This window comes from Vitis riparia, chromosome 8 (assembly GCF_004353265.1).
Source record: "Vitis riparia cultivar Riparia Gloire de Montpellier isolate 1030 chromosome 8, EGFV_Vit.rip_1.0, whole genome shotgun sequence".
In the NCBI taxonomy this organism is placed as follows: Eukaryota; Viridiplantae; Streptophyta; class Magnoliopsida; order Vitales; family Vitaceae; genus Vitis; species Vitis riparia.
The window spans coordinates 67,232-86,527 of NC_048438.1; the positions used below are offsets into that span (position 1 = coordinate 67,232).

Sequence of the window (19,296 nt, forward strand, 5' to 3'; positions counted from 1 at the left end):
GGTGAGGTTGCTCGCTTTATTTCTGTTTCTTGTCTTAGGCTTCTGTGTATACCCCCTGTATCCTTGTGGCTTTTTGGCCCTTTTTATATATTGTTGTTTATCTATAAAAAAATAAAATAAAATAAAAATTTAGGACTAAACTTTTGCAATTTTCAAAGGATCTCCTATTTCTCTCCCTCCAAATGGTCCAAAAAATACACAAAAGGGGTTACTTTCCAAGCCTTTTTCCTTTTTCTACTAACAAAAGAGCCTCCCCATCTCAAAAGCAACCCTTTTACCGAAGATTTTGTCACCCACTGTATATCAAATAAAACAAAAATCAGCTGCCACAAAATGCGAGCTTTCGAGCAACGTAGAAGAATATGATCAGTTGTTTCTTCTTGTTCTTTACACATGTAGTATCTATTAGGCATCTTCCGATGCCTCGTTCCGTGCTAATCTTGTGTCAAAATCTTGGCCTAAGTTGCCTCCCAAGCAAAGAAGCTTACTCTAACTAGGGCCCACCGATTCTAGACTATCCCATGGAGGAAGGGATTCTTTCCCCTACTGCCCAAGGAAGAGTAGAATGACTTAACTGAAAAGACACCGTTCTTTGTATCCACCCATACCAAAATATCCTCAAAATCTGAAGAGGGAGAATGATCATGTAACCTCCCAATGAAGTTATCCACTTCTTCCAACTCCCAATCATTCAACTATCTAAAGAACCTAGGATTCCAACTACCACTATCCCAAACATCAACCACTCAAGCATGTGTAGAGGAAGCTATAGAAAAAAGATTTGGGAATGCTTCCCTCAACGGCGCATCCCTACACCATCTATCCTTCTAGAACTTCACCATGTTCCCAGGAAGCAAGTGTTGGCTTTAAAAGTCTTCTAGCAATTTCCGATTGCCTTCCAAACCCCCGCTCCATACCTTTCTCTCACCCCTTACGTGCACTAACTACCCTCCTCTTGTCTATAGTCGCCAACAATTACCATTTCCAAAAAGGATCTTTTTCAATTGCAAATCTCCAAGACCACTTTCCTAGAAGGGCCTTATTGAAGGTCGAAAGGTTTCTGAAGCTCAAACCCCCTTTTGATTTTTCCAAGCACACAACAGGCCAACTCAACAAATGTGGGTTGTTAACCAAAGCTTCCCCTCCCTAAAGGAAATCCCTTTGAAGCTTTTCCATTCTAGTCGCTTCCCTCTTAGGGATGACAAAGAGGGACATATAATAGATCGGTAAACTAGAAAAGGTTCTCTTAATCAAAGTTTGCCTTCCACCTTTTGAGAGATACCGTCGCTTCTAGAAAGCAAGCCTTTTCTAAAACCTCTCCTCCACTTCTTCCCAAACCCTTGAAGCCTTGTAAGGTGCACCCAAAGGAAGACCTAGTTAGGTGGTTAGGAGAGTTGTCATCTTGCAACCCAAAATCTTAGCAAGCTCCTCCATATTTGGCACATCCCCAATTGGAATCAACCCACTTTTCCCCAGGTCAATCCTTAGCCCTGAACATGCCTCAAACCATATGAAAACTCAACTCAAATACTCAAGATTTTCCTTATTAGCATCACAAAGAATGAGGGTATCGTCTGTGAAAAACAAATGGGACACCTCTACTCCCTCAACATGTCTTCCTCTCACTAGAAAACTGTTGATAAAACCACCCTCATTCGTTGTAGAGAGCAAGCGGGAGAGAGTCTCCATCACTAAGATGAACAAGTAAGGAGACAAAGGGTCCCATTGTCTCAATCCTCTAGAGCTTTGGAAAAAACTTGAAGGAGAGCCATTTATCACTACAGAGAATCGAGTTGTAGAAATGCACCATCTAATCCATCCTATCCACTTGGAACCAAACCCCATCTTTTCCATAACTGCAAGTATAAAGCTCCAATTAACATGATCGTATGCATTTTCGATGTTTAACTTACAAAGGATCCCTTTCAAGTTATCTTTAATTTCGAAATTAATGGCTTCATTTGCTATCAACACTGCATCCAAGATTTGTCTCCCCGCCACAGAAGCATGCTGAAAATCTAAAACTAGAAAACCCACCACCTTTTTTAGTCTATTTGCTAGCACCTTAGCCAAGAGTTTGTATAACTCCCCAATCAAGCTAATGGGTCTAAAGTTCTTAAGGTCTTTTGCCCCCTCTTTCTTAGGAACTAATACTCAAAACATAGCATTTAAGCTCCTATAAAAAAACAGGGGTCATAGAATTCATCAAAAAAACCCATGACCTTATGCTTCACAATGTCCCAACTATACTACCAAAAAGCTAGGGAGAACCCATCCGGACCTGAGGCTTTGTCACCATTCAAATTGGATAAAGATGCAAGGACCTCCTCTTCAGAAAAGGGTAGTTCTAAAGCTGCTGAAACTGAAGGCTGCAAGGAGGCTAACACCAGCCCATCAATACTCGGCCTCCACTCCCCTGTCTCTGCTAGAATCCTTTGAAAAGCACTTGTCACCCCTTCTTCAATGTTATCCTCCCCAACTAGCAGCTCACCATTTACCCTTAGCTTCCTCCTTTTTCGAGTATTGACCATTTTATGAAAAAAGCTTGTATTTCTGTCCTCTTCCTTCAGTCACAGCTCTCTAGACTTTTGCCTCCAAGAAGTTTCCTCCATCTCTGCCCATTTCTTAAACTCATCCAGCACCCCTCTTCTAGCCTCAATTTCCTCCACTGTGAGAGCCCGTTCCCTCTCCTTTGCGCTCCATAGCCCTAACTATATCAAGGCCTCAAGTTTCTTAGTGGACACATTTCCAAAAACCTCCTTATTCCAACTTTTAAGGTCCTGCTTCAAGGCTTTAATCTTTGCAGCTAGAATGTAACTGCAGGAACCTTGAACACTGTACCCCTCCCACCAATTCCTAATAAGGTCTTTGAATCCTTACGCTTTTAACCACATATTTTCAAGTCTAAAAGGAGTCTTACCCCTCCTTATCCCTCCATTGTCAAGCAAGATTGGCACTTGATCTGAGATTGGATTAGGAATGGAGCTTTGATACAACCGGGTTGAAATGATTCTCCCAATCATTAGCGACAAGAAAACAATCCAGCCTTGAAGCTGACCTATTATTTAACCCACCACACCAAGTGAACAACCCACCAAATAAAGGGAGATCCTTAAGACACATCTCCTCAATGAACTGAGAAAAGCGTCTCATAGAAGCCAATAATCTGTGACAGCTCATCCTCTTCTCTGGAAATCTTACTACATTGAAGTCCCCTCCCACACACCACGGATCATTCCAAAGACCCCTAATGGCACTTAACTCGTCCCAAAATTCTTCCCTCTCCTATGCCAAAACAAGGCCATACACCCCAATGAACATCCATACAAAGTTATCCTCACAATTTTTTAAGCAACAAGAAATTGAAATGGCTCCTAACTCCATCTTAATAAGCTTCAAAACCCGGTTGTCCCAGAAAACCAAGATCCCTCCTACTTGGCCCTAGCCTCCACTGCCTCCCAATTCAGACATCTCCCCGCACTCAGACTCTTCACCAGGCTATCATTCATTTGTTGTACCTTAGTTTCTTGAAGGTAGACTAGGTCGGCCAAGTAAGACCGAATCAAAGATTTGATGATTCGACGTTTATCCCCACCATTTATCCCTCGTACATTCCAAGAAAGAATGTTAAGCTTCATTGGCACACTTAGGCTAATTCCCCAGAAGACTTCCTTTCTCTTCTCCTACCAAAGCAGTTAGTCTTATAAAGCATTCCAATTTACATAGCTCCCTCTCAAATCTAGACCCTCGACAACTAGACTTTTTTAACACCTGCCCCGCAGTCTTCCTATTGGTACGGATCTCTAGTCTCCTCCAAAGACCCAAAATTTCTTTCTCAAAACCATTCACCGGAAGCCCTAAAAATTTGCTAAAGGACACTGACTTGTTGAAGCTGCTCTGGGAAAAGGCGGGGATTCCCCCTCACCTTCACTAGGACACAACCCTTGACCAAAGCTGACCGAGACTTCTTAGAACACCATCCTTCTATCCATTGTTGCCGTTTCCCCCCAACAGATTATCCCCAAATCATGCAAGACTTCATTGGCCTTACCCGCAGGAGAAAGAGACATAGAAGGAGAAGAAGAAGAGCGGGACCCCATCCCATGGAAGTAGAGGAAAGATTCATCATACCTTGAAAAGACGTTGCTTCTATCACCAATGTTTCATTGACGGGAGAGAGAGAGCCCTTTGAAGAAAACCACGAGGTGTCACCATGCTCTTCAACAACCTTAGCGCAACGATTAGCCCCCAATGAAGGACCTGAGCTCGTCTGGGCCTTATAATCTAACCTCTCCCGCGTTGGGTCAAGGCTCACTGTGCAATCCTGGGCCAAAGACAAAAAGAAGGGGATTGTGCCAAGCTACTAGCTCCGACCAACCATTCATTTAAAAGGCTTTGGGCCCTCTCCAAGGGCCAAGCCCCTTTGCCACAGCCCACTGAATCAAAGCAGCCCAATTCCACTTTCAGATCAGCAGAGGGCTGTTTTCTACCTTCCCACGCCACCCCAACGGAGTCCATCTTCTCCAAAAACAGTCTTTTCTCTTAAAAGCCTGACAAAGTCTTATCTCCTGCTGCTCTTGGCCTACCAGAAGTCGACACCTCGCTAAATGGAAGCTGCCCCACATGACAAAGCGCATGTGGAACCTCTTGCTTCCTCTTCTTTGTTTCCAACCAAACCTTGCTGGATGTAGTCGAAGCTACCTAAGGAGGAAGCTCCCACCACAGGTGAATAGTGAATTAGAGATGCCCCACCACCACTTGCATCTTCCCTGGCACTGACCTCTCTTTAGTTTTGATTAATATTCTAGCCCCTTGCATGAAAGGAAACGATGATGGAGGAGAGAGAGAGCAACTACATCCAGCAAGGTTTCTGAGAGAGAGAGAGAGAGAGCGAGAGCAACGAAGGAGAGCGAGGCTTTCTGAGTGCGAGCGAGAATGTTGAGGGCGATGTCCTCGCGGGGTCTCGGAAAAGCTTCAGGAAGGGTGGCTTCGGAGTGGAGTCGAAGTCTTTTGAGGTCAAGGTGGAGGAGAAGAAAGGCAAATTGCAAGCTACAATTGTGGAGAGGAAAAGAGGGATTTTCTCGTGGATTAGGCTGGGACCAGTGAGCCTTGGGTTCTTTTTCGATTGTCTGGTTCTTTGTATCAAGGACATGAGAACAGGAAAATGGGAAAGAAAGTGGAAGGAAAACGAGAGGGCCTATTCATTGGTGCGAGATCAAAACAAGGGGGGGTGTTTCCTCCGGTTAGATGTTGTGAACCTGGAGAACAAAAGGTTCAGCATCTTTATCCCCAAAGGAAGAGGAGCAAAGGGTGGTTGGGCTTCAATGGTGGAGACGCTACGGCGCTTGGGTTTTGCTAATGGAGGAGAGGAAAGCCAAAAAGAAGAAACGCTACGGTTGAGGCCCAGTATGGTGAAAACCTTTGCAGAAGTGGTCAAAATGCCGAGAGGCAAAGAGAGAGCAGTAATTAGGGTGGAGGTCAGAAAGAAGGAGCTATGCCGAAACTTAAACAAGTTGGCTCACTGTTTGATTGGGATCTGAAACCCTAGTGCAGTAAGGGGGGATGACCTAAGGAGTTGGGGGACCCATTTGGCAAAAATCTAGAGACTGAAGGGCAATCTAGGGTTAGCAAAATTGGAGAGGGGCAAGGTATTGTTGGAATTTGAGCTTTTGATAGAAGCAGAGAAAGCCCTTAAACTCGGAAGTATCTTGGTTGGGGGGCTTCTCCTTCACCTGGAGAAATGGAGGCCTGAGACGGGATGTCTGTTGGAAGGGGAGAAAAAGAGCGAGGCTTGGGTGCGAGTTGTAGGCTTACCCGTCTCCTTATGGGATCGGGACATTTTGAGAATGATAGGAGAGGAGTGCGGGGGTTTCCTCGCAATCGACTCCCAAATGGAGAAGCTGGAGGAACTGCAGTGGGCCTGGATGCTGGTGAAGCGTAACGGTGAGGAGCTTCCCAATGTGGTGGAGGTATGGGTTGAAGAGCTCTGCTACTCGTTAACTCTCTGGTGGGAGGTTAGGTCAGTAATGAAAGCGGCGACAGCAGGAAAGAGTGGAAAGAAAGTCGTAACAGTAGGTGAGGTTGGGGGTGAGGCTTTTGCACGCGCGGGTGAGCGCATGCTGGAGGCGAATAACGTTACGAGGCTTGAGGCCCTACTGCTGCCTGCCGATGGGACGAGGGGGCAGTCAAGCGGGTCGGGGCAGTCTATGGACCCTGTTCGGAGCTTTGACGGGGCGCCGGTTGGGCCCCTAGGATCGGGTGGACCTCTTTTGTTGGGCCTAGCAGAGGTCCCTTGGAGCTCTAAGGCTTCTATGTCCACTGGGCTTGCTCCTCTCTTAGACATCTCTTTTGAGACTGGGTCGGGACATTTTGAGAATGATAGGAGAGGAGTGCGAGGGTTTCCTCGCAATCGACTCCCAAATGGAGAAGCTGGAGGAACTGCAGTGGGCCTGGATGCTGGTGAAGCGTAACGGTGAGGAGCTTCCCAATGTGGTGGAGGTATGGGTTGAAGAGCTCTGCTACTCGTTAACTCTCTGGTGGGAGGTTAGGTCAGTAATGAAAGCGGCGACAGCAGGAAAGAGTGGAAAGAAAGTCGTAACAGTAGGTGAGGTTGGGGGTGAGGCTTTTGCATGCGCGGGTGAGCGCGTGCTGGAGGCGAATGACGTTACGAGGCTTGAGGCCCTATTGCTGCCTGCCGATGGGACGAGGAGGCAGTCAAGCGGGTCGGGGCAGTCTATGGACCCTGTTCGGAGCTTTGACGGAGCGCCGGTTGGGCCCCTAGGATCGGGTGGACCTCTTTTGTTGGGCCTAGCAGAGGTCCCTTGGAGCTCTAAGGCTTCTATGTCCACTGGGCTTACTCCTCTCTTGGACATCTCTTTTGAGACTGGGTCGTCTATCCTTGGGCTATCGTCTAGGAAAACTTCTAGGTGGGCCAAGACATTGGAGTCTTTTGTGGTGCCTGGGCTGGACAGCTGAGGCCCTGCCCTTAGCTGAGGATAGAGCCTAGTTGGGGGCGGGCCGTCCCTCCATGTTAACTGGCCCAAGCCTACTGGGGGGTCCAGACTCTGGTATATCTTCTTTCTAGGTGAAGGATGGCCCGCGGAGGCCTTATGAGGAAGAGCTACATTTCAAGGAGAGATCGAAGACTGACTGTGCTTTAATGGAGGAAGCTTTGAGGTATGGGAACGATCCTATCCTTATTGGAACGTTGGTTTCTGGTTCTTTTTCTTCTCCCTCTTCTTTTTCTGGTCGGACTCCATTGGGGGAGTATTACGACCTTTTTGGGGCCGGTTTGGATATAACCTAGGGGGTTTCACCGAGTTGATTGTTTAATGTCACGGGGTCTTCAAGGAAGGAGATAGTCACTCGCTGGGAGCTGATGGAGGTTAATATTGGCAGTATTGAAGAAAGTAGAGAGGAGTTGGGCTTAGTTCGTACTACGCCACAAGAAGTTAGAGGATGGGAGGAAGTAAGCTGGGAGGAAAGCGATCTGGCTAGGTTCAGTAAATTTCTGGGATTTTTGATAGAGGTATTGGAGAAAGACATTTTGGAGTTTCTGGTCAAAATCAAAAGAAAAGGGAAAGAGTTCACAGCAAAACTCTTCTGGAGAAATCGAAATTCGAAAGGGAATTGAAAAGACTTGAATGTTCCATCAACTATGAGGAGGAGGGTGGGGGGGGGAGGGGGGGAAGAAGCAGAAATGTGCTATGCAAGGAAGAGGGTGCCAGATTATGGAAGTCCAATGAAGCTAAGGTTGTTGAGTTGGAATGTGCGTGGAGCTAATGATAGCTTTAAAAGAAAGGTGATTAAGGCCATGATTAGAAGCTAGAGAGTGGACTTGTTCTGTATCCAGGAGACGAAAATTCAATCAATGTCAGAGGGTGTGGTGAGGAGCTTGGGCTTTGGGAGGTTTCTTGATTAGGGCGCCATGGGTGCTCATGGTTCGACGGGAAGGATTCTGACCTATTGGGACAAAAGGACCCTGGAGGTGCTTGAGATGGAGGTGGGGCATTTCTCAATTTCTTGTAGGCTCGGGAATGTAGAAGATGGGCTTGTTTGGATTTTCATAGGAGTGTACGGGCCGTTTTCTAAAGAGGAAAGGGAGATTCTGTGGGAGGAGCTCTGGGCAATAAGGGGCATTTGGGATGACCCCTGGTGTCTAGGGGGCGACTTCAATGTCACCCTCTCCCAAAGGGAAAGGAGCAATTAAGGAAGGCTGACTGGTGCAATGAGAAGGTTTGCTCAGGTTGTTGATGAGCTAAAGCTCCTAGATCTTCCTCTGCAAGGGGGTGTGTTTTCCTGGAGTGGGGGTAGGAACAATCAGTCGTGAGCTAAACTGGATAGATTCCTAGTGACCCAGAATTGGCTTGATCATTTTAGTGGGGTTGTCCAATGTAGGCTGCCTAGACCCACTTCAGATCACTTTCCCATCTTGTTGAAGGGTGGTGGGTTAAGACGAGGCCCCTCCCCGTTCAGGTTTGAAAACATGTGACTTAAAGTTGATGAGGTGGAAGAAAGAATGAGGAGAAAATTAGCCCTTTGGAAAAGACAATATATGTCCAAGGGCGGGAGAATTACCCTCATTAAAAGTACACTGGCCAACATACCTATCTACCAATTGTCCCTCTTTTGAATGCCCAAGTTAGTAGCAAAAAGGCTTGAAAAATTACAAAGAGACTTTCTTTGGGGAAGGGGAAGCTTGGAAAGGAAAATCCACTTAATCAATTGGGAGGTGGTGTGCACTCAAAAGGAGAAGGGAGGTCTAGGCATTCGGAAGATTGATCTCCTGAACAAGGCCTTGTTGGGTAAATGGATTTGGAGATTTGCCTTTGAAAAGAAAATCCTTTGGAAGAAGGTGATCGGGGTGAAATATTGGCAAGAGGGATTTGGATGGCGGCTTAATGAAGCTCGCGGAACGTTTGGAGTGGGGGTTTGGAAGGAGATTCTGAAGGAGGTAAACTGGTGTTGGGATAACATAGGGTTCAAGGTGGGTGAGGGGACTAAGGTAAAGTTCTGGACTGATCAGTGGTGTGGCAATGAGGTGTTGTCCCAAAATTTTCCCCAATTATTTGCCTTGGCGGTCCATAGGAACGCAGCGGTCAAAGAAGTGTGGGATTCAAGCCTTGGTCAAAGAGGTTGGAACCTTAGATTTTCCAGAGATTCTAATGACTGGGAGCTGGATGCGATAGGCGAGTTGTTTCATATGCTGAGGGGGTCTTGGTACTTTTCGGATTAAGGATGCTTATAATTTGCTGGCTGCTCCTAGTGTCATTGCCTTCCCGAAGAAGAGCATTTGGGTGGATAAGGGTCTAACCAAAGTTGTTTTTTTTGCTTGGGAGGCCACGTGGGAGAAGATCCTCACTTTGGATAGGCTCCAAAAACGGGGTTGACACCTCCCTAATCGTTGCTTTTTGTGTGGCTGTGAAGAGGAAAATGTAAATCATATTCTTTTATACTGTATAGTGGTCAAGGTCCTCTAGGAGATCGTCCTTACCTTGTTTGGGGCTCAATGGGTGTTCCCAGAGACAATCAAAGAAGTGTTATTTAGTTGGAGGGGCCCTTTTGTGGGGAAAAAGAGGAAAAAGATTTGGAACTTCATCCCGTTGCATATTTTTTGGACAGTATGGAAGGAAAGAAATAGATTAGCTTTTAGGGGGGGCTCTTTAGCTATACAAAAACTCAAAAATTCTTTTGTATGTAATTTGTGGAGTTGGGCTAGGGTGTATATGGGAGAGGAGTCCTCTTCGCTTTTAGGCTTATTGGAATGGCTTGTGGCTCTTTAAGGGCTGGTGAGGTTGTTTATTCATGTGTTTTTTGTTCTTAGGCTGCTATGTATACTACCTGTATGCTTTGTGGCTTTTCGCCCTTTAATATATTTATGCTCATTTATCAAAAAAAAAAAAATATTCTAGCCCCTTGCAAATTCGTTCCACCCACTGACTCCTCATCCACCCCCAAAAACCCCTCACAAGCATCTCCCACTTGCTTGAAGAAATCTCTGTGCCAAAGACAAAGTGGGAGGCCCACTAACCTCACCCAAGCCTCCTTTGCATGAACACCTTCTCTGTTACAACCAATTGTTGGATCCCACCTCTCCAAAACCAGATTCTTTTGCTTGAAAATATGCTCTCCTTCCTGCAGCACCCTTTCCACCTCCTTTGGATTCTCAAATTCAAAAAGAATCAACGTTCTGACCAACAAGCACAGAGAGAGATTCCCCTTCAGCCTCCAATGGTACCTAGCCCACTCCTTCAAGGGTGATAACAAAGTGACATCATCCGAGAAGTCTCCCCACCATCCCACCAAACACCAATTAAGAGTCTGCATCTTGTTGAAAGCATTAACACCTCCAAACTGCAACCACACCGTTTCATACTCCAATCCTCTCTTGACAGCAGCACCAACACCTCTCAGAGGCTCTCCCTTCCGCACAGGGTCAGACTGAGAAACAACAGCCTTGATAGGAAGCTCTACTCCACAGGTCCTCAATTTTTGAGCCAAAAGAAACCACCCTCCCAACAATCCCTTCCCTTCAGGGAAGATAAGAATGAAACGGTGAGCTTCTGCAGAGAAGACAGAACACCAAAGGTACTTACTAGCCTCATTGCTACGTAACTGGAGCTTGTAGCTTCTCCCCCCTTCCAGCCAAGAGTTGTTGAAAACCTTCAACTCCTCCTTTTGACAACAGACCTCCACCCCTTCCAGAAGCATAGATAAGCCCCTCTCTCCAAATCTAATCCAAGAAGAGAAACCTCTTCCCCTCCTAGTAATGACTCCGGTGAGCTTCCCGTTGAGCACCTCCACCGAAATCTTGAAGGATTTTGAATCAACCTCGAACCAGGCTCTACCTCCAACCTTCAAACCTTCCCCTCTCATTAGTAAAAGTTTGAAGTTGTAGACTTGTAGCTTTTAGAAGACCATTTTGAGAATCCTTCCTTTGTTTCAAACAGAATTGGATTTTTTGAACAACTATTTAATAGATATGACAATGCAAACATCTTTATGATGTTCAATTTAAAGGCAATCTATAATGATAGGGAGAAAAAAGGTAAAGATCTTATGGGTGCTATAAAGATCAATAACTCACTTGAGCTGTAAGTGACTTAATCACTTCCTTTGCTGCTTTGCACTTTGCACTCTCTTCCCCAGCAACTGCAATAGCCTCTTTCAGCTGTTTGGCTGTTCTTTGGAGCTGTCTTAAGGACGATTTTTTGAAATGTGCACATCAGTTTCAATAAATGTATGTATAGCGTATACTAGTTAGTATGTATATGTGTGTGTGTGTGTGTGTGTGTGTTTTGATAAGAAACAACAATGTAATATATTAAATTAGGATTTAAGAAGTACAATAGAAGGATGAGGAATCCTTGCACAGACAAAAACTAAACAAATGGAAACTCTAAAGTAGTAAGTAAACCTAAACATGAGACTTTATTTCTCTACTTGTTTAATAATAGCTGGTGTTAAATGATTCTTAGTTTTTATGCCTATATTTATATTTTCTCCTCAAGCATGAGACTTTTCTGTTGGAGTCTTCACATGCTTCGTTGTTCTGACATTGATTAGTTAAATATTCTACTGATCTTTGGACGTGGGTAGTGACATAAAACCATAGCAGCTTTCTCACAGCTCAATTTGGTTGCAGGTATCTTGCAATCGTGTGGCCTGATATTCCTTACTTTTCCATCTACAAGGTCAGTGACTGGTCCATCGTTGATTCAGGCAGTGCAAGGCTTTTGGCATGGGATACATGTCGTGATAGATTTGCTCTATTGGAATCTTCATTACCCCCTAGAATCCCAATAATTCCCAAGGGGGGTTCAAGAAAAGCAAAAGAAGCTGCAGCAGCTGCTGCACAAGCTGCTGCAGCTGCTGCTAGTGCTGCCTCTACAGCCACTGTTCAACTTCGTATCTTGCTGGATGATGGGACATCTAATGTATATATGAGATCCATAGGTGGCCGCAGTGATCCGGTATTTGTTATAGTTTCCACATTTAATATTTATAGTTCTGACCCTTTTCATTTCTCAAAAAAGTATAGTTCATTCTTCTTATCATGGCTTCTGGACTGATATACAATAATATAGCATGCTTGAAGTTAATTACTAATTACTTCTCATCACTGTCTTGCTGAAAGTTGTTATGTTTCAATTATAATTGATACATCTGAAATCTTTATGGCAACCTTTTTTTTGATAGGCAAACAATAGATAAATTAAAAGTGCCGATAAAAAAAATAGGAACACACCCTATTTTTTTATAGGCAACAAGAAGATATATATATATATATATATATATATATATATATATATAATAGAATAACAAAACAAAAAGGTGCTTGTATCAAGGCCGTAACAAGTACACACAAAGTATACAACTGACTCCAGAGAAATAGACAGGTAGAAGAAAGAGGGAAGGCACAAAAAACAAACCTCTCACCCCCTCTTCTTACTTACAAGTAAACAAATCTACAAAATCTATCATGGACAAGGGATTCACATCTACATACAAACTAAGCCAATTCAGAAAAGTGTTCATGAACGGAAGTTTAATTTCTTGTTCTGATTTTTCCAATTCTTCAAAGACCTTTCTATTTCTTTCCATTCAAAGCATACAATACAAGCACATTAGAGCTGCCCTCCAAGCTTTTTTTTTTTGCTTCTTGCTCACAATGGAGCCTTGTCAGCTCAACAGAGTTCCTCTTATAGAAAAAGGCAACATCCAAGCGCCACCACACAGGCAACACACTCTATGTGCACATGAGCCATGCAAGAGGACTCACCTAGAGAAAAAAGGAGTGCTACCGACTACAAGAACAAACTAAAAGTCACTATCCACAATTTACATATGAATAAAATTCAACAGAGAAGTGCAATCCCTCCCCGACAGAATTCTAGACCAATTCATAAGGGATGCTTTTAGCTTAAGATCGTTGAGCTCTACCCCATTGAAGATTCTTCTAGTTCTTTTCCTGCCACACACATCAAAACAAACAAAGAGGGGCCATGCCTCACACCCTCCTCCAACCCTTGTCCACACCTTTCTCCTTCTAACCCAATAGAAACTCTTTCACATATTCTGGAAATGCCTACTAAAACCCGAAGTTTGTTAACATGTCCTACATCTTTCTGGTTCTTTTACAAAGGATAAGGACATGGTTTGTTGATTCTTCACTAGCTTTACAAAGACCACATTTATTGGTTATCAACCATCCTCCCCTCATAGGAACATTGATGGCTAAAAAAAACCTTATAGGGGTATAGTGCCTCAAAATTCTTTGGCAAGGAATAGGCCTCAATTCTCATCATGCAAGGAGTTATAGAAAGATTTCACTTGGAACATCCCTTTCTCCTATCTCCATAATAAGCTATCCTTCCCCAACTCTAGCACTCTCGCCATGGATGAGCTCCATGAATTGGATCATAGCTCCTACCTCCTAGTCTTGAAAATGTCCTATGAAGAAGAAGGACCACGAGCCTTCTCTCTCTTTGGCCATCCATAACTCAACTATTGTTAGAGGTAAGCATGAGCAATTGAGGGAACGCCTCTTTTGAATGACACTTACCTGTCCACCTATCCAACCATTTTGAGGCCACTCCTAACAAGAATAGAGGTCCTATGACTGAAGTCCTCCCTTTCTCTTATAATTGCTTTCCATAAACCCATGCTGAAGGCTTGTCTCACCTTTACCCCACTTCATGTCTCCATATTTGCCTTGGATTATCTTCCTCCACAGGCTATTGTGCTCAAGAGCATACCTCCATGACCATTTGCCTAACAAGGCTTTATTAACTTTTTGGTCTACCCTAAAAAGTTACACAAAAAAGAGAACTTAAACTCTTGATAAGATAACTCAACATTTTCAAAAGCCCTTCGATTTCTTTCTTTCCAAATAATTTAGAACAAAGAAAGAGGAGCAACCTTCCATGCCTTTTTTCTCTTCTTTCCAATGAAATGACCATGCCAACTAAGTAGATTGCTTTGACTAAGGAATGCAACACCCAAACCAATCCAAACACAGAGAAGACCAACTGCCATAACAAAATTTCCTTGGAACAATGAAGAAGGATGTGGCCAGAAGGTTCCTCCTCACCTTTGCATAAAAACATTAGTTAATCAACGTCCAACCTCTTCTCTTCAAGTTGTCCATAGTTAGAATCCCTTTCTATGTTGCTTCCCAAATGAAAAAATTCATTTTTTTTGGAGTCTAAGAATTCCAAATAAGCGCTGCCGAGAAAGACTCTAAACCCCTTTGAACCATCCCATATTGGAAAGATTTAATTGAAAACTTGCCTCCCTTCGTGGCCAACCATACTGCTCTGTCATCTACCACTCTACTCACTGATTTGCTTTGCAAACACAAAAATAATCAGCATGATTCTCAGACAGAAGAGAGAGAAAAAAAAAATCCTTATATTGCAATTATGGTGAATTATTGAACTAAAATCAATCCAAAATTATCAAAACCTTACTATAGGTAGCCTCCTTATCAAAGCCTCAATCCACCCAAAAAAAAAATGAATAAATAAAAGAGGAACCTAGAAACAAACCCTAAAAATTAACACAAACATCACCCAAATGTTTGAATAAAAGGAAACTCATGAAAAACTATAACTTTGCAAAATGCCCCAAAATGAAACAAACCGTAAACAAAAAAAGAACAAGAACAATTCTTGAAAAAGGCTCAAAAAGGCGTAGAACTGAAGAAACCCGAAAAGTAGAAAGGAAACAAACATGCATGAAGCAAAACTGAAAGGTACGAGATTTGACCTGAAACCTATAGAAATCGACGGCTGTAATCAGAGAAATCAGCTTCTTCTCCTTGAAGGTAGAGTAGGGCAACCCAAAAATCAGCTTGATTCCTCAAATCTTTTAGAATCGGTTTCTGGCCCTTGTAGAGAGAAACCCATTCTTTGTTTTGGAGGAATGGGTTTCCTCAAATTGATGTGTCCGACTAATAGATTTGATTCTATAACCAAGTAAACATGGGAATGAAAGGGAAAGGGATTGACTCCTGTTCCTTCAATTCCTCTGGAATGCAGTAAGCGAGCCCTTAGTATAGAGGGAATGATGCCCCACAATATTGTATTTAATAAGGAGACAATGATGCCTCACATGACATTGTATTTAGGATTCATTTTTTTTTTCTTTCTTTCTTTTGGGGGGAAGGAAATACTGACACCTTGTTATTACATTGTATTTGGTGGGGAGGGAATGATACCTTTATAAACGCCCAAACCCTAGCGAAGGCCACCTTAAGATTTGGTATATGCATATAGAGATACCAAGCTGGTTGGCACCACCAGACATGTATAGTTTTTAATCTGTTGCTTAGTAAGTTATACTTTTTCCCGTCAATGGTTCACTCATTTTAAATTTTGAGGTTAAACTTTTATCATGGTTGTTATGTCATTGTTGCTTGACTTCATCTATGATCTAACAATTGTCTCTTGTAGGTCATTGGATTGCATGGGGGAGCACTACTTGGAGTTGCATATCGAACATCTCGGAGGATTAGCCCTGTTGCCGCAACAGCCATTTCAACTATCCAATCTATGCCCTTATCAGGATTTGGAAGCAGTGGTCTTTCTTCTTTTACCACTCTTGATGATGGATTTTCTTCTCATAAATCTCCTACTGAAGCGGCACCTCAAAACTTTCAGCTTTATAGGTAAGAAAGTAATCATTATTTTTTTTTTTTTGACTTGCATGTTTTTAGTTTTATTTCAAGATATTGGGACACCATAATCTAGTGTTCATTAGAAATTTTGAATCATTGCTCTTGAAGTCACTATTTACAGAATGATTCTGGTTGTTTAGTGTCATTGTCTTCTTTCTAATGTTAAATGGTGACCTTACATCATCAGAATTGTTTCATTGTGGAATCTAGACTTACACAAAATGAGGACCTGAGATTAATTGTTTAAACGAAATGGTCATTGAATCCTACCACTAAAGTCCCTCAAGTCCAACTAATTGGCCTATTTTTCATTTTCTTGTACTAAATTCTATTCATCCAACCAATAAGGATCTATGTTGCCAAGGGCTATTGCTTGCATGCATTTGTGCCGATAAGAGTCCTAAACCAAGCTGACAAGCCAATGCAAACTGGGTTACTGACATGGGTATTGAATAGTATTGGGAATACCTTGCCTTGCTTCCAAGTATTGAAAACTATCATATCCCCATGTCATAATCCTTGAACTACCTTCCCTATAAGTAACATTTAAGGAATTGTACCTGAATCTCCTTAATAGGATCTCAAAAATTTATCCTTGATGTCTATGAGCACAATGTTGACCCTTATTGTGTCCAATATGATGGGTCATGTGACAAATGGATGATCCAAGATTTCACATGTGATCCATGGATGACCCAAGATTTTGCCCATTAGGGTGCCTAGTTGGTTAGGATGAATGCTAGGATGTGTGGTAGGGCGCATGGTCTTGGGCTCAAATCATATTGCTGGTTGAATGCTTGAATTACCTGGTGCTGGCTGAGGTTTGAGTCCCCACAGAGAGTTTGAAGGGCTCAACCATGAAAGGTTCGTTTGTTATTTATAAAAATAAATAAATAAATAAAAATAAAAACTCAAGATTTTGCTTCAACTGTCATAATCTCTACACATTCTTTCTGTCTAGGAAAGTGAAAGTTTAGGATTTATATATGTATATAATCTAAAATGATAGAAAAAGATACAAGTGTACATATAATTACTACCCTGAAAATAGAAAAAATAAAAACTAAATTATGAATATTTAGACAATGAATCATATCACAACATCCCCTAATTTACTGTGCTAAATCATATCACCCACATATTTACACAATTTCTAATTTTCCATACTCCCCCTTAAGCTAATTCGAAAATGTATTCCCAACTTGCTTACTAGAACTTCAAATGGCTGATTTTAAAGGCCTTTAATCAGAACATTAACTATCTGCTTTTTTGTTGGAACATATGGCATACAAACTAGACCTCCCTCAAGTTTTTCATCAATGAAAAGATAATCTTCTTCAACATGCTTAGTTCTATCATGTTGAATTGGATTATGGGCTATGTTAATCATTATCTTATTGTCATAGTATAATTTCATAGGTTTCTTATAAAAAATCCTCAATTCTTCTAATATTCTCTTCAACCAAATGAGTTCACAAATTCCATGAGCAACGACCCGAAACTCAGATTTTGCACTCATTGAAACAACACTTTGTTTCTTGCTTCTCCAAATTACCAAATCCTTCCAACAAATGTGTAATCACCTGAAGTTTATCTTCTATCCTTGCCTATTCCCCTTTTTCCCGAACAATAATCCTTTCCTTAAGCTTCCTTTTAGATACTCAAGAACTTGATACACGACTTTAAAACATTCTTGAGTGGGTGAGTGCATTAATTGGCTGACAATACTAATTGCAAATGCTATAACCAGACATGCATGTGATAAGTATACTGGTTTATCCACCAAACGTTGATAGCGTTCTTTATCCACAATTGAGCTTAACTCCATCTGACCAAATTTCCTATGAGGGTCAATTGTTGTTTATTTGATTTACAACCCAACATTCTTGTTTCTTTAAGCAAGTATAGTGCATGTTCTCATTGAAAAACAATTATACCTCATCAAGATCTTGCAACTTCCATATTGAGGAAGTATCTCAACCAGCTAAAATCTTTAATGTCAAATTCTTTAGGAAGTATGCCTTTCAATTTCTCCAATTCCTTAAGGTTATCACCTATCAAGATGATATTGTCTGCATATACTATCAAGATGACAATCTTACTATCACCAGAATGTTTGTAGAACATAGTGTGATCAACTTGACTTTGTAAAATGATCAAACCTTGCTCTTGGGGATGCTTCAGCCCATAGAGAGGATCCCTTCAAGTTACACACTTTTCCAATTTTGAATGATTGCTCAAAAACCAAGGGCAGATCCATATATACTTCCTCCTCTAGTTCTCCATTTAGAAAAACATTCTTTACATCTAGCTATTGCAATGACCAATTTGGATTGACTTCAAGTGACAACAAGACTTGAATTGTGTTTGTCTTGGCAACTGTTGCATACGCCTCTTGATAATCAATGCCATAAGTTTTTGTAAATCTTTGGCTACTAACCTAGCTTTATACCTTTCCACTGAACCATCAACCTTATGCTTGATAGTAAATACCCACTTGCATCGTACTTGAGTCTTTCCTCTTGGAAAACTCACCAAATCCCAAATTCCGTTCTTTTCAAGAGCCCTCATTTCTTCCATGATTGCTTCCTTTCACTTAGCAAAAGCTAAAGCATCCTCTACAGATTTTGGAATCTCCAAATAAGACATACTAGTGGTAAAGGCTCTAAAGGAATTAGATGACCTATGGTACCACACATATTTAGAAATAGGATGCATAGTACAAGATCTAGTTCCTTTCTTAAGGGCAATGAGAATATCTAGATCGTCAAAAACATTATAATTTGTATTTGAAGGGGGATTAGGTAAAACTATGCCTTCTTAGGTTTTATGATTGGTTTTGACTTTTGAACAATGCAAGGGTATGACTTTCTAGATTTTATTGATGATTTCTCCTTTTGTAGACATGAGCTTGAAGCTCAACTTGAGATTTTGTTTGTAGTGATTCTCCCCTTGTTAACGATTCCTCCTTGTTTGGCATAGTAGAACTCTGTTGACTAGCTAAACTTGGACTTGAATTTTCTAACACAACAAGACCTAAACTAGAAGAATGTGAAAGAATAGGACTCACATTGTCATCAAATGTTGGAAAGGGTAAAGATGTTTTTGAAAAACGATATTCCTTAACCATACTCTTCCCTTGAAGATTGTTTTTGGTAAAGTAAGGTTGATCCTTAAAGAAGGTTACAACCATGCCAATAAAATTTTTCTTAGAGATTGGATCATAACACTTTTACCCTTTTTGTGTAGGTGAGTATCCCATAAAAATACACTTTAGTGCACAAGAATCAAGCTTAGTACTATGTTCTTTATGAATATGAACTGATGTTGAACACCTAAAAAGTTTTAGTGGAATTAAGGAAAATATTTTTGTATGTTGATAAACCTAAGAAAAATGATTGAGAGGAGTTTCAAAACCAAGAATTTTAATTGGCATTCTGTTAATTAAATAAAAGGTTGTGAATACAACTTCTCTTGAAAAACTCTTAGGTATCCCTGATGTAAACATGAGTGCTCTAGCAACCTCCATTAAGTGACGGTTTTTTGCTCTCCACAATTCCATTTTGTTGTTGGGTAACAAAACAACTAGATTGACATATGATCTCATTTTCAAGCAG

At 41.9% G+C, this 19,296-nt stretch overlaps 1 protein-coding gene across 2 annotated transcripts in view; it reads left to right on the forward strand.

The window, feature by feature from the left end:
* Window positions 1-19,296, forward strand: part of LOC117920139 — a 62,049-nt gene that overhangs the window by 21,651 nt on the left and 21,102 nt on the right. For both annotated transcript variants that reach the window (XR_004652209.1, XM_034837500.1), the window contains exons 13-14: window positions 11,645-11,972; window positions 15,456-15,670. Coding sequence is in view for 1 of the 2 variants with exons in the window: in XM_034837500.1 (XP_034693391.1) it covers window positions 11,645-11,972; window positions 15,456-15,670 (543 nt within the window). In the remaining variant the exon portion in view is untranslated. The remainder of the gene's footprint in view (window positions 1-11,644; window positions 11,973-15,455; window positions 15,671-19,296) is intronic.